The sequence below is a fragment of the Neodiprion lecontei genome, chromosome 3, assembly GCF_021901455.1.
Source record: "Neodiprion lecontei isolate iyNeoLeco1 chromosome 3, iyNeoLeco1.1, whole genome shotgun sequence".
In the NCBI taxonomy this organism is placed as follows: Eukaryota; Metazoa; Arthropoda; class Insecta; order Hymenoptera; family Diprionidae; genus Neodiprion; species Neodiprion lecontei.
In genome coordinates this window covers 33989491-34016605 of record NC_060262.1, presented here as the reverse complement: position 1 = coordinate 34016605, position 27115 = coordinate 33989491, and the positions used below count along the sequence as shown (strand labels likewise).

General features: G+C 38.5%; 1 protein-coding gene across 1 annotated transcript in view; it reads right to left on the bottom strand.

Annotated features, from left to right (window-relative positions):
* LOC107223162 (mucin-5AC) overlaps nt 1–27115 on the bottom strand; it is a 92804-nt gene that overhangs the window by 32887 nt on the left and 32802 nt on the right. Inside the window, exons 3-5 of the mRNA XM_015662767.2 lie at nt 15608–15679; nt 15476–15537; nt 11281–11692 (exon numbers count right to left, since the gene is read on the bottom strand). Coding sequence (XP_015518253.2) covers nt 11281–11692; nt 15476–15537; nt 15608–15679 — 546 coding nt within the window. The remainder of the gene's footprint in view (nt 1–11280; nt 11693–15475; nt 15538–15607; nt 15680–27115) is intronic.

Genomic DNA, 27115 nt, shown 5'->3' with positions numbered 1-27115 from the left:
TATAGAAAAACAACTTGCATGATATTATATACAGAAACGGTATAAAAATAAAGCAGTTACGCCTATCGAGGCTTGGTGAATTTCCCTCTCAAGCATTATTTCAGGATAAATCCCCTCAGTCGGATCATCGCGAATTTCCCAAAAGATCTTCAGTCTGTATTCCGTTAATAAAATACTCGCTTATCGACGAGTCTTAGATCTAGCATATTTGAATATATGACATGTTTGCGGGACGCGTAACGTTCGGTTTTATACACCACTTGAACTGACTCATCGTCGGTTGGTAAATGAACACGGCGAAAGATGAAACGGGCAAACGCGTGTACCTATATTGCAAAATTAATACCGAATCAAGTGTGATCGAGTGTTATAATTATCATTTCGTGATGCCGTAACTCTTCCTCTCCGTATCACACGGACGTTGGCTTTACTTCGGTGACGAGTGGTTCAATTACCTCCTCCGAATCCCCCCCCCCGCCCATCCGTGTAAATTTAAAAATGGTGGTGAATCTGACGCTGCACTTTCTTGCGAATTCGTTATATTCCAAAGCTACAGATCATGACCGAACGAAAATTATCAACTTTTCTCGTATCCTGCAATTAATTACGCAATCTGTAATTTGTTCAACAAACTTTTCAAAGTCGTATCACGTTATATCTACGCGAATTAACATTCGACAATTCTTCGCCTCTAATTGAAATGCTACCCATTATCCCTCGGTAAGAACAGATCACAGATATCAGGCTTCTGGGTTTTTGTGTGTGGATCGTTGCGACTCGTTAAAGTCATTCGGCATATTCAACGTATTCGAAACGAGTGACAGCAGCCAAGCGGCCAACTGGAGCGTGAATTATGATCTCTCGAATGCATCTCTATTCTTTACTACGAGAGCTCACCTCGACCGAAGCCGAAGTGAAGCTACTCGTCGAACGGACTCTGGTGACCTCAAGGAGAAAGGAAGAAAACTTCTCTTCTACGTAGAACGGAGCAAGAAGCCTTTCCCTGCTTTCCGCGCCACGCATCGCCACGTTGCCCAAGAATTTGCACCGCTTTAAATATAATTTATCGCTGCAGCAGGAATGCGATGCAATGCAGTGCAATGGAGGATAGAAATGAAAAATAGAATAAAAATACGCAGTCAAGAATTAACATCAAAGCCTTATTGTTAACTCTGCAGGTTCAAACATATTATTACCCATATTACAATAGTATACACGTAATTTCGACGTCATACTCAATGATTATCAATCTCGAATAAGGATTCATTATTGGTCGTGAAAAAAGAGCCATGAAACTCGTTACGTATATTCAAATCAAATCAAGGAAGATTTCCGGGTATATAGGCAATGCCGTTGACACGAATCGAATTATACACACACATACATGTACAATTGTCCACGAACGCGGTTGCTCGGTGAGTTTTTGGTACGCAAGAACTCGACCAGGCTTTTATTCGTCCGAGATTCATAATCGTTAATCATTAATCAAGATCCGCGAGCTCCTCTATATCTGGGTGTCAAAGATCGTACGTCATTGTAATAAATTGAAAAGTGAGTGATCAAGAGGCTTGCTTCGATTTAGTACAAGACATCGAATTTATCGCTAGCTGTTATATTATGTGTGTGCGTATAAACTCTTGAATAAACAACGTTCAACGTCTTGTATAAGATTCGTAAATTACATAAACTAAATTCTGTCAGATTGCGAACCCTGTTTGTGCACGGTTTTAATAATTTCCAATCATACAATTTCCAGTCTCAATAATAGTCTGCGGTCTAGTTAAAATTAAAATACGTAAATTGCAGCAGAAAAATAAGAAATCAATTTTTTTGTTTCGATACCTGCACAGTATGAGTTACTTTTCAACATCGTTTGTAACGTTTTCTATGATTTTTCCCAACATTATCTACGACAAATTGATTTTCTTTTTCTTTTTCGACCAGCTGTGCATCGTTCGTTGTCCGGAAGTGTAATTTAAATTTTTCTCACAACGTGAGAATTCGTGTCTAACAAAGATGAAAAGAAAGAGAACCCACATGTAACTATACGTCGAAATAAAAAAAAAGTGTCGGTAAAAGATTTTTGTACGTCGGCCAAAACTCATAAAAAAAGCTATAAACTGACATGAAAAAAGAGAGTCGAGAACCATAAATTTAAATACCTTATTTATTAATATACCGACGATACATTATTTTACCGATCTATTTTCTTTTACATTTTCTTCTCTCCCTCAATATTATGCAATACTTTATACATATACCTACATGTATTATGTATAAGCGTATAACAGAAAAACGAGCGCATCACTATTTCCATCGAAAAATTTATCCTAGTATTTATACAGGTTTATAGGTGACACAAAAATTAAATATTTTAAGAAACTATACACCTACCACAACCATTATTCTGAATATCCACATCAACAAGCTGAGAACATATAATATTATACACGGTCTTGCGATGGGTGATAAAACTTTGCATTCACTTCGAAGCCATAACAAGTGCCGTTCCATAAATTTTTCTGTAACCTAAAAAACTGCAAGGTTGGAATTTGAAATGTGAAAGCCTGAATTAAAGGCGAGAGAAAGAGTGAGGAATTTACCAAAGTTATTGCACTTATTTCATTCGGAGATAAAAAAAATAAAAGATATTCCCAATCGAAAGTGTTTTTGTAAACTGTACATGGAAGAATAAATTTCTGTATCCCGTATGGGGGAATTATGCTGCACTAGATCAGTCGTATGTTTGAACACGTGAACCCCAGTGACGATGCAACAACGATACGGATATTGATGCAGATGGATAATCAGGCTACGTACAAAAAATTTTACGATAATTCTATAACACGCCTCGCCAAGCAGTCAAATTTTGATATGAAAAAATTCGTGAAATTGAAATTTTTTTCCAGAAAACTGTTTGTATTATTTTGAAACTATATATTATAAAAAAAGATTCTCCTATTCTGTGAGAACATTAATGCTCTGCAATAAGAATCTCGTGTAAAATTTTCCTAAATCTAATATTTATCCCGATTTCAAACAGTCAGCATTTTTCGCTAATAACGTGATAAATATAAGATTTACGAAAATTTTACAACAGATACTTTTTGCAGAGCATTAAATTTCCTACAGAATAGCCGAAGAAAATTTTTTTATAATACATAATTTCAGAGTGGCGATCAGTTTTTTTTTTTCAATATTCAGATTCAGGAATTTTCCGTATAAAAATTCGACTGCTTTGCGGGGCGTGTTACAGTTATGGGAAATTTTTTGATTTAACCTGAATTTTTTCTAAACAACGTGATTGTTTTTTGGGGAATGAGCGCAAAGAAATTCCGACATGACCCAAATAAGAACCACCCCAATATGCATTGCCTGACATAAAATCAGTATAAAACCTGCATTCGTCTATATTGTTGCAAGTCTACAATTTTCACTCCGTTCTAATCGTGTACGCGTAATACTTACGAACAGCTCGCTGATAGCCCCAACTACTTATATTATTACAGTTGAGGTGAGTTGAAGTGGAATTTTGAAAATTGAAAGAAATAAAAATACTATAATTTTGAAATACGGATAGGTTGAATTTGAGAAAAAGAAAAATGCACCGTAAAATCTTAGCTGTTATAAGTAACGAACATGCGAGTGTTATTATTATACCCTCTCCAGATTTCTAATCTGCATCAATCTCACCTTGACAACCGAGTGGTAAAAGTTGTAATTGTTTCTCGAATTAGTGAAAGAGAATAATGAAAAATAAAAATCAACTTGATTAAAATAATAATATACTAGATTAAAAAGTTGCTAAAGCGCACACACAAACACACGTACACATAAATATAATGTATAAAACACTTGAAAATTACGATATTAAACAGTTTTTCAGCTTCTATGATATCATGAGTTGTAGATAACAATTGTTAATCGGTTGCTGGCTATACTCATTGCTAGATATAACAAGCGTTCAATGTTATACGATAATATAGCGAGAACAACATTTCGTGCAATGATTCTAAGAAAGGATAAGGGGGAAAAAAAAATATATATAAATAAATAAAAAAAAAGCGAAAGAAATGAAACTACAATTTACCCTGCGGTTTGTGTTCGTATAAAAAGTATCTCGACTTTGTGAAATTAAAGTTCGTAACGTTAGATCAATGCATCGATGCGTCATCGGGAAAAAAAAATCGTTATCTCAGGCTTTTCGATTAGTCCAAAAATTTCATAAGCCGAGATTAAACAGAATGCTCGCATTTGGCAAACTAAATCCCATCAAAATCTTTCCGACGCTAAAAACCACTGATAATTTTTCTGTCAATGTTCCGTTAAGTTAACCATGAAAATTTACGTATAATATCATCCATTAGGAACAATCAACGAGGTTTGATTAAAATACACGACGCGTTGAGGGAAGGAGGCGTTACAAGTCGGCGTGCGAGACAGACACGCGTGTCGGGCAAGAAGGGGAGGGGAGGGGGAAATGATTCGAGTGGGAGGAGGGGGGCACACTGGTGGAACCCTGACCCAAAAATAGCGACCTCCGCAAGTTTCGGCAGCCTCCAAAGCTACAGCCGACCAGCGGACGATGACGCGTTACCTGCAAGGCATCGATATGCTTTTTCCATTTTTTTTTTTTTTTCTTTTTTTTCCCCCTTTATATTACCCGACACAGGCCCGAGGTTTAAATCGAGGTTATTACAGAGGGTGGTCGTAAAAAAAATGCGGTTTCGAACTCCCCGAGTTCACCGTCGCGGGTTTTTTTTACCTTGATAATTATGTAAGGTGCAATAATTGTTGCAGTAAAAATTGTATTTTTATCAGAGGTTGGAGAGAGAAAAACGAAAGCCCTTCAAATTTTTACTCTACGAAAAAAGACGAGTTAAAATTAACGAAAAAAAGAAAACCTCATCAACCCTTATAAATCGTTATTTTCATGCATATTTGTATGCATGTCAAAGAGTACGGTTACGGATTCGTGGGAAATTATATTCGCGTAATATAACCACGCACGACGATGGGATGGATAGAAATGTTCGATACTTGACCCTCGAATAGTTTAGCGTAGAAGATTGAAAGGATTGAAAAACCAGCTGAATTCCAATCCCCGTCTTCCGACGTCCGCCATCTTTTATTATTTTCTCGAGAAATTCGTATATTCTAAAACCACTAGAGTTTCAAGTCTAGGTACACACGACGTAACCTGCTCAACGATCAAAGGCAATGCGACACGATAGAACGACGCGATTGGTAGCAGCTGTTGAACTCTCGAATTACAATCCTGGAACATCCAAGTCCGAGGCCACGAGGGAAGAATGCAAAAAAAACTAAATAAGTAAATAAATAAATAAACAAAGAAGTAAAGTTTGGAAAAAGCATGACGAAAGCAACGAAATAAAATAAAAAAAAAAAAAACATAAGACAGGAGAAGAACAAAAAGTGAATTAGATGGAACAAAAATCACGCGAGCATAAAGTACCAAATACAGAGGCACGTATTCTGTGCGTGTAAATACAGATATCGAGAGTCTGAAGGAGCGAGAAGAAGAGGAGGAAGAAAAAGAAGAAGAAGACGAAGAAGAATACGTAATGGGAAGAAAAAACGCGGCGGGCAACTGTTATCGGATTTAAGAATCATAGCGATCATGGACGGCGAGGTGAGGAGAGAAGTATTTAAATTTAAAAGTCACTCGACCGGACATTCGTCACACGATAAATCGAGGCACGATTTCCTAGAGCTTATAAATTCTCGCAATCTGATCCCTCCGCGTGCAGGTTGTTATTACGGTTGTTGGTGCCCCGAAACTCTTGTTAGAAATATTTGGAGGCGATATATGTATATAATACGTACGTACAATAATACGTAGGTACAACACGGAGGTGGCTGATGGTTTTCAAAATCGCCTTTCTCCTTCTTCTCTGCTTCCGTCTCCTTCTACTTCGCTGCTGCAGGCTGGCATTGACCGGATTATAAAACGCGATGCCTTAATTCAGATAACGTGATTTAGAGAAGAGGGAGTTATCTTTTTTTTTTTTAAAAATTAACTTTTCGCACGTCTATCGACGAGTAGTAATAATAAAAATTTTAATCAATTTCATAAATGCGTAATATTATACGCGTATTTATGTCTTCAACGAGATGATAAAAATATTTCGATTACATTTTGAGAACGAAAAATGTACAGCAATGTCTTATTTCCATGAACGTTGTGTAACAAAAGTGTACCCCCGTCTCGTTTTAACTCTGGCAAATATGTTATCTTATGCACGAAACGATACGGATATAATACCGTCGAGATGTTAATGACCTTCGATCAGTGTGCGAGGTTTCGTTTGAAATCGCTAGAGATCGAAGCAAGACCAGTAGGTATATGTAAAAATCACGTGGACGGATTACATTATACAATCTGTACTTCAAGCTCAACTTTAGAGTCAGGTTGAGATCCGGGTTTGAGCGTTCATGATCGGTTACAAAGATCAATACTTATTGTTCATTTAATTACCATACGTATACCATTAGTTATTCGTTAATAAAGTTCATCTATCTAATTCACTCAACGTGGGTTGTAATAATTTTTCTATTACCACCAGCGGTTCTTTCTCATCGTACTTTGAAACGGCGACTAGATATTTCTATTCGTACAGTTTCGTTACGACTTGGGTTTAATTTAAAGATTGAAAGAAACGGTTACAGCAAACTCACAATTTTAACAAGAAATGCAGTTTCAATTCCTCCAGGAATATCTGGATACTTTCGTACGAGTGAATACCTCCGAGAGAACATATTACTCGAGGGTCAGAGCCTCCCCTCCCGACTAACAATAATATTCCACAAAGTTGAACAAACAAAAATAAATATTACACCAAAAATCCAGCAAAGAGAGAAGCGCAAGAGCTGGAAATAACATAACGAGCTTATCAACTATTGAATAAAGTGTACGGATTACACCAAGAAACGTGAGATTATAGATTTGTCAACGAATATGTACAAGCTAAAGAGAAAATTCGATCTGAAAGACGGCAAATTATTATGCAAAAATAGTTTCGACGTGGAATTTTGAGAAACACGATTACCCCTGACGGAAAGAATACGTTGCGAATGAAATACGTACGCTTGTTTGCGAGGTGTGAATGTCGATGACTCGTGTGTTGATAGGGAAAAAAAGAAAAAGAAGAAGAAACGTTCGGTTATCTTTTCTCTTCGTCTCCTATCCTCTCCTATCCTCACAGAGTCGTTCGTTCGCAAACGACGAACCGCGCACATTTCTTAAATTAGTTTTGTTTTGCTGCCGTCCCAGGATATTTTCGGGTTGAAGCATTTACGAGATGCTAGGGGTTATTTCAGCCCAAGTTTATCCTGCACGAGTTTCTTCGGCATGTGTGTAATGTGTAACTCTGATCAAAACGCGCGAGCGACGACGATCTCTGGCCGTGTACATTATTATAGATGGAACCCGCTTGTAATCACATACGAGGCTCGGAATGCGGTGAGAATGAAATGTAGCAGAAGAGGAAAAAAGAAAATTATATTTTCGCCCGCAAACTCGAGACACGTGGCGCGTTGCCGAAATATCATAAGCACATCTACCCCGACTATCAATGTCCCCGTTTAACTACCCCCTAAATCAAGCTTACATACAAAACGAATTGCCCGACGTTCGAAATTCTCTCTCACTTCTGTTAATTTTCACGTCACGCTTTCCGCTCTGATGAACAAAATATACCCAACGTCCAATTAAATACAAACCGTCGTAACACGCGTCATACTACGCGCCGTTCCCGAATTTCATATTTTCGAAACATCATCACTCTCTACAATAAATTTCTAAATATTATTCAACATATAAAACAGTATTGAAACATTATTTTCTCACCATGCTAAAAACTATTTATAAAAACCCCCACTTTGTAAAATTTGACAAAATTCAGACAAATCTTTTAAAACTTGACAAAATTTTTGAAATTATAATATTCTTCTGAATATACATTTTTCGAACCATATTGTAATGAGCTTTTATGTTCATTCTTACGTCAAAAATGCAATCCAATAATAATGAAATCTCCATCTTCTCGCAGGTGTCAAAAATTTTGTTACATTTGCCAAATTTTAGCTGAATTTTGTCAGATTTTAGAAAGTCGGGTTTTATTTTGCAGTTTTTCAATCATACTTCAGATACGCTGGTTTGAAAGATTGTGGTAAAAAAAAAAAAAAAAAAAAAAAAAAATTCAATCGCGTTTTTCGTCACGTACATCCACAAAAAATGATAAATCTTTCAATCCGAGAGGTCGACGTGGAATCTTGATCGAGATATCACGGAATGCCCCCTACGTACAGATGACAGGAAAATTGTTTCGTTAACTACCGACCGGTGATTTGCAACGACTGACATGCACGTGCAATTCGCGTCAGCTTATTGAAACGCAAGCGCTGCCGCATCTTGGCACGAACAAGGACGGCAAGTCTGGCCACGTGTGCACAACGCAGCACCGACTGACTGATGTGTGTATTACACACGAGAGCTGCACGCTATCTACCTAACCAGTACATTATGCACACGATGGCCACGTGCTCGACGATTGTTATCCTCATCAGCCATCGGGATTCGCGTCAATCTATGCGTTATATATGTATATATATTAGGGTGGTCCTTGTTTAGGGTGTTGACGAATTTTTACCGCCCCATCACTGAAATCAATTTCAAATCATTTAAAAAGAGTCGCCAAATTTTTTCAGATTCTTACAGCGATTCTGAGACAGCCCGCATTGTGATCGAAGTTTCTTACGGAAGTGACGTGTGAAAAACTTTTTTTCCCACTATATATTTTATCGTGCAAGTAATAATGTTCCACAAAACCTGTAACTGCGAGGTTTTAGTCGGCATTAGTGATACTGTATGAAAAAAATAATACACATAGACGAATTGCGCTTCCTCTAAATTAAAAAAAAAGGTCAGGTTTCGAGGTTGTGCAATTCGTCGAGATTGCCTCGTACGATGATGTGTATTTTTTCCCAGATATTAGCACTAATTCTCACCAAAACCTCGCGGTTACAGATTATTTGGAACATTATTACTCTTGCAATAATATATATATACTGAGAAAAAAAGTTTTACCCATGTTAATTTTCATAAGAACCTTCGATCGCAATGCGGACTATCTTAGAGTCGATGTAAAAATTTGAAAAAATTAGGCGATTGTTTTCGAATTATTTGAAGTTGATTTTGAATAAGGACCACCCTCACATACATGCACATTAGGATGTTTGAGTAAAAAAACAATCCGCTAAAAAGTTTGTTTAGGTTAAAAAAAAAAAGATTCGGTAAAAAGATGAGCGTATTACATTAATTTTCACTTTTTTTCTTACATATTTTTAAATTAGCGAAGCAACACGTTGCAGCACTTCAATTATTATTTATCTCCTGACATTGACATGTTCGATCCAAAGAGCACAATCCGTAAAAGAACAATAACATATCAACCGGAATCTTATTTTCCTGAATTAAAAATTCGTATTGAATTATAACTATTCTATAAAATTGAATTAATAATGAAAAATTCGGGAGATTCACATCTCAAACATCAACTGGAGACTTAAACATTACAAGTGTGGGTCTTAGTGACGTAAATCGACATTATGATCGATGTAGGCAGCATAAAACAAAAATAAAAATTGTATTCACGATTCTTCATAAATTAGAAAAAAAAAACATACAAAATTAAAAAATCAACTAAGCGTGATCTTCCACACATAACGTAAAAATGCTAATTTTTCGACAGAATTTTTCTTTCGATCTAAACAAACTTTTTAGGGAGTGCCAGAATGGAAAGTCGTAAATTGATGTTTTTCTGAAACACCCTAATTTACATGTTACATGCAAGAGCGACGCGAACCGTTTGACGTAAATGAAAACTCGTAACATATCGAATTGTTTTCTCTTTTTTTTCCTCTTCTCTGTCTTTTCTTTGCAGCAATCGATACCCAGATCATAATATAATTAGCTATCAATTTGCCTCTATCAATTATGCAATCTAGTTATTACATTCGCGAAAATCGTTTTTCATTATTACACATTGTACAGAAATTTTACACACAGCTTTCTCGTTTTTGAAAATTCCCGACGAATCTGTTGACCTGAAGAACGTCACTACTCGATCCTTGCAAACTGTTTCGCTATTCTCCTGAATCTCCTATGGCGATTTAACTTATACTCATTATCAATTTGAAACGTTTGATAAACTTGTTCGTATCATTATAGATTACACAGCGTGAAATGAGTGGGAAATATCAAAGCGCGTAAGCCGAGTTCATTCGATCGTTCGAATGTTGAACAAATTTTAGTCAATAAATTAGTTATTTTCATTGAGACGCCCCCCAGATCTGTTCCAAATCATTAAAAAGAAGTCTGTGTAAAGTTTTAAGCCTCTAAGTCAATTGGAACGCGTTCTTCTAAGCTCCGAAAGTGTCAAATGTAAAATATAGGTAGTTTTTAAATCCAGTTAATTCGTTTTATATGACTCTGGTATAACTTAAAGGACCGATTCGATACTTGCCAGCGTTTGTGCTCATACCGATAGGAACAAACCATGAAAATATCGAAATTTTATAATTATTACTCCTTTATGCATAAAGCTAATGAAAGTGATGCTATCAAATTTCAATATAAATAGAAATATATTATAAAATTATGACAAAATTTTTAAATTCCCTGGATTTGTTCCTATCGTTATAAGCAACAAAACTGTTCAGTTTTAAATCGCTCCCTTAATTAATACCAAAGTTATAAAAAACGAAATAACGGGTTATAAAAACTACATGTATTTTACATTTAAAACATTTCAAAGCTTAGATGCATGTGTTCCAGTCCACGTAGTGACTTAAAACTTCACAGAGATCCTTTTCTAATGATTTGGAACAGATCCGGTAGGTATCGCAATAAAAAATATTCCGATCCCCAAATAAGGACCACCCTATCGTACGTAAAAGTCCCAGTCAAATCTCTGCCCGACTCTCTACGTATATGAAATTGAAAAAAAAAAAAATCCGGTAAAAAAACTTTTGAAAAAAAAAAAAAAAAAATTCCCAGACAATTCCAGGTTTTCCATTACGTGCCACACTACAATCGGATGCGAAACGAATTAACGATCCAGGTAGTACAGGGAGGACAAGGGGGGAAGGGGAAGCTACCAAGAGTAAAAAGTAAAAAAGAGAAAAGAATACAATCCGATCGTGGATGAACGACCTTCGGTGATCGGGCGAAAATGTCAAGGTCAGTGTCTGGCTTACCCAAAAGGTAATGCCGTATCCATTTCTTCTTTGGCGGCGGTGGCATCCAGCGCACAGAGTCGTCGACGCTTATTATCCCAACAACGTCGCTCGTCGACGTCGTGCTATTATAATTAGCGTCCCGTAGACCGCCTAGGTTGTTGTTTGCCTCGCAAGGTGATGTCGACGTCTTTCCCAAATTCATGCCGTTGGGAGCCTGGACAGTCGGCGTCCCTTCCCCGAGCAACAGAACGCCCATTTTTCGTTCAAAGTCTCCTCGATATTTCCAGGTTGACACGACCCTCTTCTTCTTCACATTTCTGTCCGAAATTTCGGGTCGATCGCCTCCGGGGCCGGGGGTGAAAAGGGGAGGAGGAAGAGAAAGAGGAAGACTACACCCTCGACCGATCTTCCGGATTAATCGGCTCCGGTTCTACGATATGATGGATGGATTATTCGAGAGGAAAACGGCTGGCGCAGAGGAATCACGAGAGTCCTGAACACACTAGCTGCCACCTCGACACCTCGAATTCACACAATTTAGGGAAACTTTGTCAACCTGCGGCATTTAAAAGGCGCGAAAAATTCACTGGCTGAGTGGCATGAGTCATCGACACTTTTATTCAATATCAGCACGTTTACACATTTTCCGACATAACGGTTGTTTGATCATTCAATATTTCACTGGAGAATTGTTTTTCATTCCGACGTGGAAAACAGTTGTTCTGATTTTCGGTCGATCGATTATCAATTTGTTTGACGGGTTATTCTGTTATTTTCACTATTATACGTCAACTGTGCTAAATACAGGCGTAAATGTCATTCTCAAGTTAAATCTCTTAACTTCATATGCCTTCTTTATCTTCGAGTTCAAGACGAAAAAATGATGAAAAATCCACCTTTCCTTGGTATATACAGCACAACTCGATTATGCAATTTATTATTTATACATCACATTCGTTTACAGAAAATTATTATATCAGACAAACCGTATAAGTATACGTAAATAGGTACGATAACAAGTATATTGTTTTTGAATTGAAAAAATATCGTTGAGATATAGGTATAAGTGTTCGTTACGATAGCTGCACGTGTATCACATTCGTACATAAAGAATCCAAAGAGTAAATGGGTAAATTTATCCTTCTTTGTTACAGATTCGACGATTTATTTAAAGTCTCTTTTATACGACAGTCGTATATATATATACGATAAACAAGAAAACACAGAGACGAATCGAACAATCAGTTCATACCCTCTGTTACCAAAAATTCTTTGGCGAAGAGTATACGCATCCGCAAAGATCCTTAAAATTAGGTACGAATCCAATTAAATTTTTTATTTTTTGTTGTTTCTCCTCTTTACCGTTCAGCGTAGTGCAGTTCATAGATTAATCAATGCAACACAACAAGGCAAACCTTCAGGTATACACGTATGCAGATATGCATGTAAGAAACGCGAAGGTTCGAAACGAGTTACCGGTGTTACGCAGGCGCCTCTGCCCCTCCCTGCCTCGACGACACGGATTAACGCGATACGGGCGTGCGGCAAGGAAAGAGGATCGACGAACGAAGAGGCGAAATGAAAGAGCCGATGCAGGACGAATCGTCGCAAGAATTTGACACTCGTATCGCGCGAGTCGCGAACGCCGACTGAGAGAAGCCTCTCAACGGCGGAGATACCGCGGCGGCGGCGGCGGCGGCTTTGAGCACTCGTCGCTCCCACCGGGAGCGGGGGGGGGGGGGGGGGTTTGGAGGGGGGCGTCTGACGTTGGGGGGGGGAAGGGGTGTTAATTCACACGGCGTGATCGACGTCGATCACCGAGCGTCGCGTGGACAACACACGTTTCCCAAACTCCTGCACGTATGCATGCGTATGCAAACATGTGTACGATACGCATACACACGCACAAATACCCGTGACGCGCACGTAAGCCTGCAAGTATACGCACGTATGCGCGACCACATTTTTATATTGTATATAAAGACATATTGTAGATATGTATGTAGGTGGGGGAGGTAGAGGTGGACGTCTCTTCTGTCCCCCCCTCAGACAATTCTCGTTCCTGACCATTGGTTATTATTTTATTTACCCACCGTTGCTGCAGGTATTTGCTCCCCGCAACCGAGGCATGGCACGTGGTTTTATATTTAACCTGTCTCCTTCTCTCTCTCCTTCTCTTTATATCTTACTATCTATATCCCTCTCGGCTTCGGATATAATGTATACACATATGTGTTATAGGCGGGCAAACGTTCGTCTCTCGCCTCACGGTCAAGCAGTCCGTTTGTAATTATACACAGCGGGTATACATGCACGTACGGCGAATTTTTTTCATACCGTATACGCGTATACCTCTAACTTCTTCACCTGTGGATTTTAGCGAGTGGTCATCGTCATTGTTCTCCTTCTTTTTTCGACGCGTGTATGTATTTCAATTATCATACCCTTGTATAAAAGCAACGTCGAGACATCGTACATAGATACCTGTGTATAATTGCAAGTGCGAAGGCAAATTTTCATTTTGTTCTATACGTATACCTTAATTTCGCAATGGGATAACGTTGATAATACCAGCAAAGTGAAGAATTCGTGAAAGCAGAGGTGGCGTAATAAACAAAACTCTTCAAAACTTGATAGACGAAATGATGATAATTGAAAAGTAGTTACATACACGGCGTACAAATGAAGGTTAATTAATTTTTTTGTAATCTCAAAATAACGGATTAAATTTTCTCAATTTCATAACCTTCTTCAACCCCGGAGTTCACGGCTCCGGGGGTTTCTCTGGCCTTACTGTATCGAGAAAAAATATGCGAGATATCATTGTATGCATATACTATACATCGTCTCGCAAAAAACAAGAGCGTCGAGCGATCAGAGAATGGATATACTCGATTACTCGAGGCGCGAGAGCGGCGAATTTACCGTGAAGCTTCGAATTCTGCACAACTTATAGATGACTAGGTACGCGATATCTCACTGACCGATCAACGAGGTGCGATCCTTTAATATATAGGTATAAGGAATATCCTTGAACCCATATTATACCCGCGTAAGCTTTCCTCGCCTATAATCACATTCTGTCTGTCTGATTGTAGAAGAAACGTCTCTCTCCTAGCACTTCCTTAATTTTTCGAAATTAAACTATACAGGTACAGTACCGAAAGAATCAATCCCTCCTTCCTTGTTTGATGCAGTTACATTACCGAGTTCCGAGCTTTTTCTTTCAGCACTGTTGTAGGTATACATAAATAGTTACGATTTTTTTTCAACATTTCAAATGAAATATAAATTCCCCACATCGTCAGGCGCAACGTATCATTGGTCATTTAAAAATAAAAATAACCAAAAATCCATCATATCACTTCGGAAGAAAAATTTTCATTCGTTTGCTCGCGGAAATTAAAAAATCATATACATACACTTTATACCGCAGTTGCCTAGCATTGGTAGAACGAGTAACGCCTGAACAACGTTCACCCCAATTTTCTTAATCGCAATAAATTGTCAATTAAAATAATGTGTTTAACCCCCGTATCAAAAATTGGTCTCAATTTTTCACTGTACAATCAGGATGCGATATAACAAAACGAACGGCATATATCCAAAAGATATCCATGCGGTATCGATTGTACAGGCAATAACGAACAAGAGGTCTTCCCAGTGGACGCGAATCGTTACGTAATGTATATTCGGAGGAGGGTCGGTTTGAAAGTCAGTCGTCAGACGGAGAGAGAGAGAGAGAGAGAGAGAGAGAGAGAGAGAGAGAGAGAGAGAGAGAGAGAGAAGAGAGAGACTCTGTGGACAGGCGGTTCTAAGTTTACTTAAGGTGAGTCAAACCGGCGTGCACACAGGATATTATGTATCTTGGAAAACTGTCAAACGTTCGTTTTGACGAGTCGAATTTCTCTCTCTTTCTCTCTCTCCCCCGCCCCTCTCTCTCTCTCTTCCTTTCTCTAGTCGGCGCAACGCGTAGACTGCACGACTGCTCCTCCCTCGTTATCTCGTCGTTCTCTTATTATCCAATTCTCGACCTAAGGTCTTGTTAACCGATGTTCACTCGACGACGATAACGACACTTTTACACAGTTTCCATAACGTCCCTGCCCGTAACATAAATTTCCAACGATGCAGGTCAGTTGCACAAAGGCGTGAACAAATTAGCCATCTTCGTCGCTGCGTATGTACAACGATTTACAGTTGCCTAGGTTACTCGCGTCAATCCTACAGTCGGACTGATCCGCCTGACGTTGATGATCCGTGGCTGAATTGCGTCTTAAACACGACGTCGATCACGATGAATTTAATACAATACGATGTTACATATGCCGATCGAAACACTTACCATCGATGATGAGCATTTTTTCTTCGCAGAAGAGGTCATCGAGCTCGGATCGTTCTCTTTTCACCTTGATACCTGAAAATGGAAGGAAAATTTTTAAATTAGCTACGTAACAATGAAAATCCCATGACTACGAACCGGTTTTAACCAGTTCGCTAATACGTTTCAGCATAGAAAAAATTCAGCCACGATCGATAGACGCGCGTTTCCGGTCAACAAAAGTCAACGGTCAACAAGTTAGAAATGAAATTCGTCGATTCGCGAGGCATGGGGACGATCGATTGTAACTATTCGATCCTTCAATGTCACGCGTCCTCACCGTCGATCGGCTGGCAACGATCATCAGCAAGTCAAACTTTGCCCTCTTATCAACTCGTCATACCGATCGTATTGGAGGAAATGAGGGGGAAAAAAAAAATAAAAATAAAAAAACCAACCTTACCGATCAAATTACATATTGTATGCATATATGCTGCAGCTATAACGAGGGTAAAACCGCTCGACTTATGGAACCTCTGCAAGTCGATCGAGTACGTACAATATTTGCATCAACTACAAGTACAAAGGTAAAAAAAAAAAAACGTAGTCGCCGTTTCCTGCACTACCGCGTCCGTTTTTCTTTTTTCCTTGTCTTTCTTTCTTCCTTTGCGTAGATCCAAGACTGGCATCAAGGCCGCAACGTTGGTTACAGCAGCTGGATTTGTTCATTTTTTTTTTTTTTTTTAATTCATTTATTTACTTATTTCACAAAAATAAAACACAAGTTACGAGTTTACGGACGACTAATAGATAGCGTAGAATCGGTTGTCCGACAAATTTTGTGTAGGAGTACGAAATATGCTTCGCACGTTAGGAATACTGTATGTCTGTATGTACCTACGTCACGTATAACGTACGTACACAGACGAAGCATTGTTCTATATTGTGATAGTGGGATAGGAAAAAAGAGATAAACGGGAAGAGTGACAAAATGAAATGTAAAATAGGATAGAAAAAAAAAAAAAAAAAATAAAAAAAAAGAAAGAATACAGAAAACGTAAAGAATAAAATAAAAGAACAAGAGCTAACTTCCACGCATTTAAATTGGTGCTACTGAATAAATCTACCGAGATTATGCAGCAGCCACTGGCCAGTATTTCGATCGAGCGAATAACTAACCTCGGTTTACGTCACGATTTTCATAGTCCAATCACTAAAACGGCAGAAACGTGCGTCTCTTGCCCGTGCAACAATGGATAAGTTATTCCAATCATGCACATTTCGTGAATAACCAACCATGACCAAGAGCCGTACAATTGGTATCGAATTCGATGCAAGGGACATGAGAAAAGTGACAAGTGTGCGAAGATGACCGAGGAGAACGTACGAAATCGAACGACCTTACCTTAAACGTCTAGTACATCATGTACGATACATGTTCGCACGTGTATGTATAAGAAAAGCAAATAATCGACAGCTGTGATATTTTTTTTCACATTAGATAGCTGAGGGTGACTCCGATAAAAGGATCATCCATCTATGTCAAACAAACGGCCGTCCGTTAACGCGAATCGACGTGTAGGAATTTCCGTAATGGGGTTGATTAATTTTCAATTTTAACCTCAAGTAAGGGAGAAAACGTGTCAAGATCGTGATTTCAGTTTGAAACAAGAAAAAAAAAAAAAAAGAAAAAAAGAAAGAAAATCAACGACCGGTGTATTTAGTAAAAACAACGACGCCAGCCTTGATCAGGCTCATATTACACCAATCGCCAAAAGGTGTCGACGATGCAGTCTTACCAACGCCCCACGTGGTTCGCGTTACCTGCTGCAAGTACACAAGGCGTTGCACGTATTATTCACGTACTTTTTGACACACGCCTCACGCGTACATTACGTGCATACGTGCATGTACGATACGTACCGAGGACGATGATGATACGACGTTGCGCACGAGTTGCAGGCAATACGTATTAAGGTGTAACCGTGAGTCGGCGTCGTCTTTATTTCTACGTTGGCATAAGAGGCCACGTGACGGAGTGCATACGCACTCGAAAAGCTGGATGTATATGTATAACTCGGACACCGGCAGTCCGAGGCGTATAAAAATATCAATTTCATCGGCCAGGCCAATTAGAGTTGCTGTTGGAACGAAACGGCACGAGATGGCACCAAATGAAATATATATATAATATTCTAAAACAGATCCGCTCCAGCGCGCCTACGTCCTCCTCCAGTACAGTGAAACGAGGCATTTTTACACACTCTTTGACTTGGTCTTTGCAATTTGATTAGCTCATCCGGTCGTAATATAATGTTACATTTTCCTTTTAGTCAATTTCGGCCACAACGGAACGGGCGTGGATATAAACTCTACGTCTACGATCTACGGATTTACATACCTATATTACAAACCCGATTGCCGAGTGGTAGTTGACGGGGTTTTGCCGCAACAGTAAAGACGTTTTCCATATGTTGCAATATCTCGCGATCGTTTATATTGCATAAGAATATGCAATATAATTCGTGGCATGCGATATAGCAAGATTGAGATCGCGCGAGTCGTCTCGGGTATTTTTTTTTTTATCTTAGTCCACATTTCTTTTTTCTTTTTTTTTTTTTCGTTACTTCGTCTTGTTATCTGGCTCTCTCTCTCTCTCTCGCTCTCCCTCTAACGTATCGTACGTATAGCAGGAACGGAGAGACGTATATATGCAAAGTGCGCGGTGACGTGTGCAAAGCAGCTGTACCCTGGCCAAAAGTCATGTGGGAGCATATCTATAACGTTACAATGTATAAACACGACGGTGAGGGAAATGATGCGATATGCGGTACCAACGGCCAACTCTTTGCGCAACAAAATGAACACACACACACAAACACACACGTATATACCTAGGCAGCCTTTCTACATTTTGATCAATTTCGTAGAGTGAAAAAAGTTCCTCAGCGATATATGATTTGTTGAACGAATGTGACGCAGAGATGCAGAAACGTTGCTTAACCACAATTTTAAGCCACACATCGCTCCGATTATAAATAAAATTGTCTGATATCAGAATTCAATTCTTGCTATGAAAAAATAACTTTTCTTGCGTTGTTGTATACCTAATTCGAGAGATGACCGAGTTATGAGCGATTCGACGAATTTAACGAGGAGACATTAAAACTCCCTACAGTATAACGTTTCGAGGTGAACCGATCGTTAATGACGAGATGAAAACTTCTACTGCATGCTAAAACGATACAAGAAAAAAATAGAAGAAGAAGAAGAAGAAGGGGCAACAAGCGACGTTAAAACAAGGACGTAACAAATCGCCATCGCCAGACGTATGTCGGTATATAAGGCGAAGCACTTTGTCTTTAAGTATAGAAGTGTCGATCGTTTGCAGGGTGTTCCCACTTACTGCGAAGCGATTTGTTCAACGATTTTCGATATCCTAACGGGCAATTTTTACACGTTATCGCTTTCAAGGTGCTCTTGCAGCATGTTCACTCGAAACATTCGTCTGCAGGCTCTCAGCGACAGGCGTCTGCAGATTTCGCACCTCATCCTGAACTCATTTAACATTTTCTTCCGCCGATAACCAAAGAGATTAAAAAATATTTCCTTCGCTATTCTGAGACATAAATAACTTACAAAATTTGTACAACGTTTACTTCCATATATCCATCATTGTTCCCCAGAATGTATCTGTTATATTATAAATATCTCTTCCAGATCAATCGCTTCAAAGAGTTTCATCGTTTTCTTTATTGCCCCCCCTTTTTCCCCATTTGTTGGTTGTAGTTCGAAACGAAGCGTGGATGAGATTGCCCGATGCAGGCCACGTGGTCGTGCCAAATCTGAATCACATGTTTAATATTACGCACACGAAGTTTGCGGCTTTTCTGAAACTCGTTAAAACGACGTACATAAGTACGCATGCGTACATATATAGTTATATATATATATATATATATATATATACACGCGGATACGCGCGCATGTGATAGAAAACACCGCAACACAACATCACGCGGGTCTCTGGTATAAAGTTTAAATAGACCTGCCCCACTTTCGTTTAATCGTTATTTTGCTTATACGTAGGTACCCGTAACACGCCGCTCCCGGCATGCACACACTTTCGTGTTCGATTCGCGTCACGTATCGCATTAGCACGCAGGTATTAAAAGGTGTTAAAAATCGCGAATCTAGGTATGCAAGATTTAAATCCATGGCCGTAAACTGCCGCGCAAATATCTATGCATTAATATTATACATACCGCGATAACCGATCTAGGTACCTGTATACACATAGGCGTAGGTAGAGGTGTACAAGGTATGCGGATCTACAATGATTTTTCACTTTTAGATCATCCGTGTGGAACGCAATCCCATAAATCCCCGCGTTATGGCTTTTATTCAAACGAAAAATCTGGATTTATGTATCCAGACGCCTCCTCGCTCGTCCGTGACTTTATATCGGTGATTTTTGATTGCCGTATCTTTTTTTTTTTTCTACATGTATTGACTCAAATGTTTTATACGGTACACGTACATACGTAATAATAATATGATCTGTATCTTTGAACCTCCTAGTTTCATTCCGTTACGGAAAGGAAGAGGTAGAGCTTATAAAAGACAAAAAAAAAAAAAACAGAAAAAATATGAAACGTGGAGAAAGTTCTGTACTTTGGGAATAAAACTAGTTAGCAATGATATGGCAGTTCACTTCTGAATCTATGTATTGTATCTATCGTAAGATAGCGTGATATAAATTTAGCTTTTCATACATGCATAAATATTTAATGAATAGGTTGGACACATATTATATGTAATGAACGACAGCCTTCTTTCAACGTCAAGATCACCGCGAGCCATGATAAAAGTGAAAAAGCAAAAGAAGAGAAACAAACGAAGATAAAGAAAGAAAGATAAGAAAAATCGCATATTATAATATGCGCGATCTTAATAATCACTGATTGCGAGACCGAAAGGAAGAATCGAAAAGCCCAGCGATAGATAAACAAACGAAGAACACTGTATTATGTATACCATATTTTTACTCTCAATTTTCTTAAACTTCTTCGTCTCGATAAATATAAGTACATCGTTATATTCTCCAAGCGTTTAACGATAAGTTTATTATACACACACTTACAGTAGGTAAGTGATAATATTACAAAGATATACGTTATACAGACAGCTTTGAGTGAAATAAAAAAGTTAGAAAAGAGCCTCGCTCTTTACAAACTAACATAATGTTGAGTACATGCCTGGTGGTGCCTTGTTGCTACTGGTTGTATAACCAGGGATAAAAATAAGTTAAATTGAGGCGCTGGCAAGATGTTACGCAACGTTCCGAGAATGACGAAGGTACGCGACCTAACCTAACGAGCTATAGGTTATCAGAGGTTTTTCGACCAAGTGCGTAAAAGAGCGAGAGAGAGAGAGAGAGAGAGGGAAGGGGAGTGGAGAGATATCGTCGCCAAAGCAACACCGTCGTCTGGCATTATACGGACTGCTGCACGTTACTTGCGTGGCAGACATTCGGTGCCGGCGACGTCCGATTGCAGAGAACTTGAAAAGCTGCACGTAAAACTTGGCGTGCATGGCAGCAGGATCGATTCCTTTCGGCGGGCGAAAGAGCTTCCGAATCACCTGTCGAAACACGGAGGACACGAAGGAGACGAGAAAAAAAAAAAAAAGGTGAAATAAATTTGAAACGAAAGGAAAAAAAAAAAAAAAAAAACACGAAACGTACCGCAACGATCGAACAACGTTGTTTCTACAAATATTTGAACTTCGCATTGCGCTCTCTAATAGCCGATGACCATATCGCAAACAAAACGATCAGTCGGACACAACTGTGCAGTTTGGTTGGACCACAACCGCGCGGAAACCAGACGAAACGATTGCTTGACAAGCAAAAAAAATGTCGCCCTTTTCGATTTTTGCTGTTTTCTTTTCTTTTTTCGTGTCTTGATCGTCAATGATCGTACGGTCAAGAACAAAGAACTTACACGTCCTCTTATAATATCAATTTTATCCACACAATATGGAGGTAATGTAGTATCAACGTTTGGTACAAGAAATTAACGTAAATAATAATTTCCACACATACACATTTACGCCGATATTTCAAAAATATGCAGAAAAACGGTAAATACATAATAAAAGTACAAAAAGAAATTTTCTTTCAAGCTAAAGACTACGTAGATTCGATGGGGCGTTAATGTTGTTTGTTCAGACGATGACGCGAGGACTGTTGACAGAAACGAATTTCTACCAAGAACAAGGGCTGAACGAGTCGATATCCGTTTTCCGAGAGGTTTCGTGCGCCGCATTATCTGCAGCCGGTGTAAAAAAAAAAATGTCGTTTTTAAGAAGGAGAGACGAGGAAAAGGAGGAATGAAAAAGAATGAATGAAAAATACACGGAAAGCGGAAAGTGAAGGAAGAACGACGACGGTTGACATCATCGCCTCTGCACCGCGTGCGATGCACGCGACCGTCTATTTCTCTCCGTGGTATTTCGACATTTCGAGAACAGGTGACGATATTTTTAAACTAGTATGTAATACGCGTTTATAAACGAGGGTTCGCGTATCGTCCATCGTTCTCTTCATCGTCATCGTCATCGTCGACAATAGATATTTAATATGATCACACCATTTTTCGACCCATCGCACAGTCAAGATTGCCAGCTATTCCATCTACGGGTTTGCAAAATTACACAGGCCTCCGAAGTAGAACTCTTAATTTATCACTAGTTTTAAAACTAGTTTTAGAAAATTTTAGCTCTACTTGAACGACGTTATTGTCACGTATTCCTATATATACAATGCCAACCGATCACCAATTGCAATTTGTTGATCCTGGTCGTTCGGTTTTTTTTTTTCCAATTCAAAATCTTATCTGAAGCATGCATATATAGTACAAAACATGACGTTTTCAATAATCAAACTTGTAAACTTGAAAATTAATCCGGAAGGTCAAAAGTCATCAGGTCAAGGACCTTGACAGCAAAAACTACGAAACATTAGTCCTGAAAGTCAAAAGTCACCAGGTCAAGGACCTGGACAGCCAGAACTACGGAGCGCTTGTCCTGGAGGTCGAGATCCACCAGGTGGGGAACCTGGAGCGCAGGATCCAGGAGGCAGAGAACCCGGTATTCGAAATCTGCGGAGCGCGATTCTCATCCGTCCGCTCTACTGCGCGGTTGTTTCCAGACTGAGCAATTCGGCTATCAGATTTTCAAGCAGATCGATGACGTCAAGAGAAAAAAAAGTTTGGGTGACGTCACTTTCTGAACATCCGAACATCCAAACTTTGGTTTCGAACTTTAAAACTATGTATGATGTATGATGTATGATGTATGATGTATGATGTATGATGTATGATGTATGATATGATGTATAACGATTTTAGTTTTCACATTTCATACAAGAAATACGCACTTTATCTTTCCTGCCGATTCCAGACTCAAGCGACTAGGCCCTTCGATTGTCAGCCGTTGAGAGAAAAACTTTTGGGTGACGTCACTTTCTAAACATCCGAACATCCGAACATCCAAACTTTGGTTTCGAACTTTAATACTATTTATCATTAAACTCATAATGCTTTCTTTTTAGGTATTTAGGTATGTGGAGTTAAAATATAGCAGTACAATATTTATGAAAAAATTTAAAATAAAATCTGTGCTACCTATGCAGCTCTAAATATGCTTGAAATCCTCAAAAACAAGGACTAGTGACGATAGACGAATATTCAAACATCAATACTACTATTAATACGTACGTATAATTAACACGGAAATTGGAAGTTAACTCTAGTAGTACTAAGAAAACAGAAATAAAAAAATTCTTAGAAAATTTGCGTGATAAAATTTTTTTAATATTTTTCCCATAGATTCGTACTCAATACCTACAGAAATTACTACTCAGTTTTATCGGAAGAAAGCCATTGCTGGACTGTGTTATTTGTGCCGAAGATACTTGACCGTACAAGAATTTCAAAACATTACTGTTTCTTGGTGTCTGCTGTGGTTACAAAGAAAAAAAGAACTAGATTTAAAAATGTTGACCTCGTGACGAGAGCCTCTCTTTGAAGAGAACTAAAAACGAACATTCGTTTCAAATAGTCAAATATATATATATATATATGTTTACAAGAAAAGGAACCGTAAATTTCAACAATACAGTTACAGTTACAAAGACGAGTTACAAAGTTGTATTCTTTGCAAATGAAAATATTTAACTGGTATATATAATGCACGCAGCAACGGTTTCTTCTCCTGCATTGTTATGTGACATAATAACTGGAATAATAAATGCACACAGTACAAACGCTCACGCGAGATTATAAATATCTCGAAGCGTGGTGGAGGTTGTGGGAGGTGAGAATATGTAATTCCACTTACGGACGATGACGATCCAACTGGCATATATATCACAAAGTGATTGACTTATTGCACGTGATTTATAAAATTGACGACTTCTCTATGAGTCAGCATCGCCACTACACGATCGCATAACAGAAGATTCTTAATTGGCCGCAATCAATGAACGACGCGTCGTTACGTTATTGTTTTATCTCCTTTTTTTTTTTTTTCCCCTGTCACGAGCACAGGTACACTGCACGAATTCGTGTTAAGATATACACTCGTATAAATTCTGCGAGAGACTCGATCCCCGGTTAAATTGGACGATCCGGCGTTGCTTCTACGCAGCAAATCGGTCAGGCAATTGCAGTAAAGCGACCAAAACCCCGGCGGCTATACAGATCCACTATTATACGTTTTGCCAATCAAAGAAACAAAATCGTCCGTGTTTTATTACTTGCGCGCTAAAGTTTCACGCGGTTTGGGAAATCTATATTACGGACAAAACCGGATCTCATCCTTCAACGTGCAAATGTCAACACCACGTCACCCGAGAAGTCTTACAAGTATACCTGTTACAGAACAGTGTAACGACAAAATTTTTTTTTTTGTCGCTTTTTGTTAATCAAACTAATATTCTGGTGACAACTGCCGAGTTTTTTTTGTTCCACATAGTCTCTGAAATATTTCCAAGACTAAAAAAAATATAAAATTTGTTTAATTATTGCAAGAATAGCAAATGTAAACAAAATTTTCGAAATTCGTACTTTTCTACGAAAAAGAGGATTTTCTGCTAATCCATCATTAGAATCCGAATGTCAATTTCACACAAACTTAATATGCAACAAAATAATTCGCAGAATTTTTGGAAAATTTTTCTTGATTTTTTTTGTCCGCCATATTCGATCCGCAATTTTGAATTTTCGAATTTTGAACTTAGATTCGTAATAAGTGACCCTAAAAACCATGTAGCATAAAGTTTTATCAAAATCAAATAACTTTTTCAATTAACGTCCGCGATATTGAATCTGACATTTTTAGTTTTAGATTTTCGAGTTCAGATTCGTAATTAACGACCTCAAAGACAATTTGACAATGAGAAAATCGGATAACACGAATTGAGAATTTGGCGCAAAATTCCGGGAAATTAATCGAGACAAATTAGAAAAAAAAAAGTAAAAATGTAATAAACATCAAGATTCGAATATTTATTTTCATTCTAAAATAAGCTATTCTTGTCTGGATCTTTCTTATTCTTTTCACCATGTCGTGTCCTTTACCTATTACTCTGTACACGATAAATTTATTTAAGTACGTCGAAACATTAAATAAACTAAAAATATGAAATCATAATACCATAAATTGGTAAAGAAAATGGGAAAAGAAATACCGAAAAATAGTACGAAAATGAACAACAGCCTTGTCGGCTATGGAGTTCTCATCGGCAATGCCACATCTCCGCGCAATGTCATGTGGGTAAGAAGGTTCACTCTGTGTGCAGCAGCGGGCGTTCGCTGCACGGTGTCGCCATCTAACGACGGAACATTCAAGCTCCGGGTCAACACCACGATGGTTTCAAAAGCCACGTGCTCTGCTGACACAATAACAAGCGGAGACCACGTGGTCGTCAGGTTCGCTCGATACCGCCAGCCGGCGGCGAGCCGTCTTCTGCAAAAATTCCTTCCGTCATTCTTGCACGTTTTTCGGTTTCCTTATTGTTTTTCTTTCTCTTTTTTTTTTTTTTTCAAGCCTAACAAGAGCAATTTGGCCTTTGAATTCTACAAAGTACATCTTTTTTTTTTTCATCACGAAATTAGAACAGTCCGCAGAAAGAAGACTCACAGTTGCATTTTCCAAAAGTATAGGCTGTTGCAATGAAAATTACGAATCGAATCAACGAGAGTTTTGAAGTAAGTTAACAGACGATAACATTCGAAATATTCGATTAACACAAGAATATGGCTCTACCGCTGCGGTTTAATCTTTTATCTAGATGTGAAGCAGTGTGAATTAGAAACCCTGACGTGCGATCGTGGGCTTAATAGGATTACAGAAAGGTGAGCCATCGCCGTCTATATATTATTCACATGTTAGTCGAGCAGGAAGCGCACCTTGTGCATACACACATTACGGTATAATTACATATCTACACCTACGTAACAACGTGAGTAATAAAAAACGAAAAAAAAAGACTTCGGAAAGACAGGAATTTTTAAAGTTAATCGCAGAACCGTTCCAAGGAATAGAAAACGGAGCAGCTGCGCCGAGAGAATAGTGACCAATGGACTGGATATAGGGGACCACCGGCATTTCAACCATTAAAAGAAACGAAGAAGAAGAAAATTTCACTAATTTGTGAGAAGCGACTTCGTAAACTTGATGCATTATTGGCAACCATCTATTTGTCGCACGCAGCTCGAAGCGGCTTTCATCTTATCAGAGGGGGGGGGGAAGAGAGAGAGATAATAGTCGACGAGGCGACGGTCAAAGGGGGTCGGGATGAAGGGAGGAAATAAGTAGCGACTGAAGGAGAGGTGCACAGCTGCTTCGTGTGAAGAAAAAATAGATCATACTTGCAGGTGTCTATTTTAACAATGTTAAAAAAACATCCGGAGCAACAATGAGAAAAATGCCAATGTACCAGATAGATTCGAGGTAAATCGAAAAAAATTTGGCACACTTTCGACGGTTTGGAATATACGTATCTTAGACTGTATCAAAAAAATCAAATATTTTTTTTCGAAATTCAAGTCGGTAATATAGTTTCAAATGACCAAAAAAAAAAGATACTGTCCAAGTTTCAGCTCTTAATATTAATATTTAGAAGTGCCTCATCGCGATTTTATATTTCCCATTTAAATAACATGGGAACATTTTTTTTTTAACCTGGGATTTTTTATCACTCGTCAACGCATTGGTGTACTGGTGAAACCACAACGTGTTTTTGTGGGAAATTCAACGCTCTAGAAAAAAGGTCTCTTCTCGTCATTTTAAGATAAATCTACTTTTTCAAAAGGTATTTGAAGTCAACAGTTACTTAAATTCCTGAAATACCTTTCAACTTTAAATACTTTTACAATCAATCAACAAATCTTTTCTTTTTATTTTTCTTGACCCCACGCAGGATTTGGATTTTTCATAAAATCATACGGCAAGTCCGACAATGAG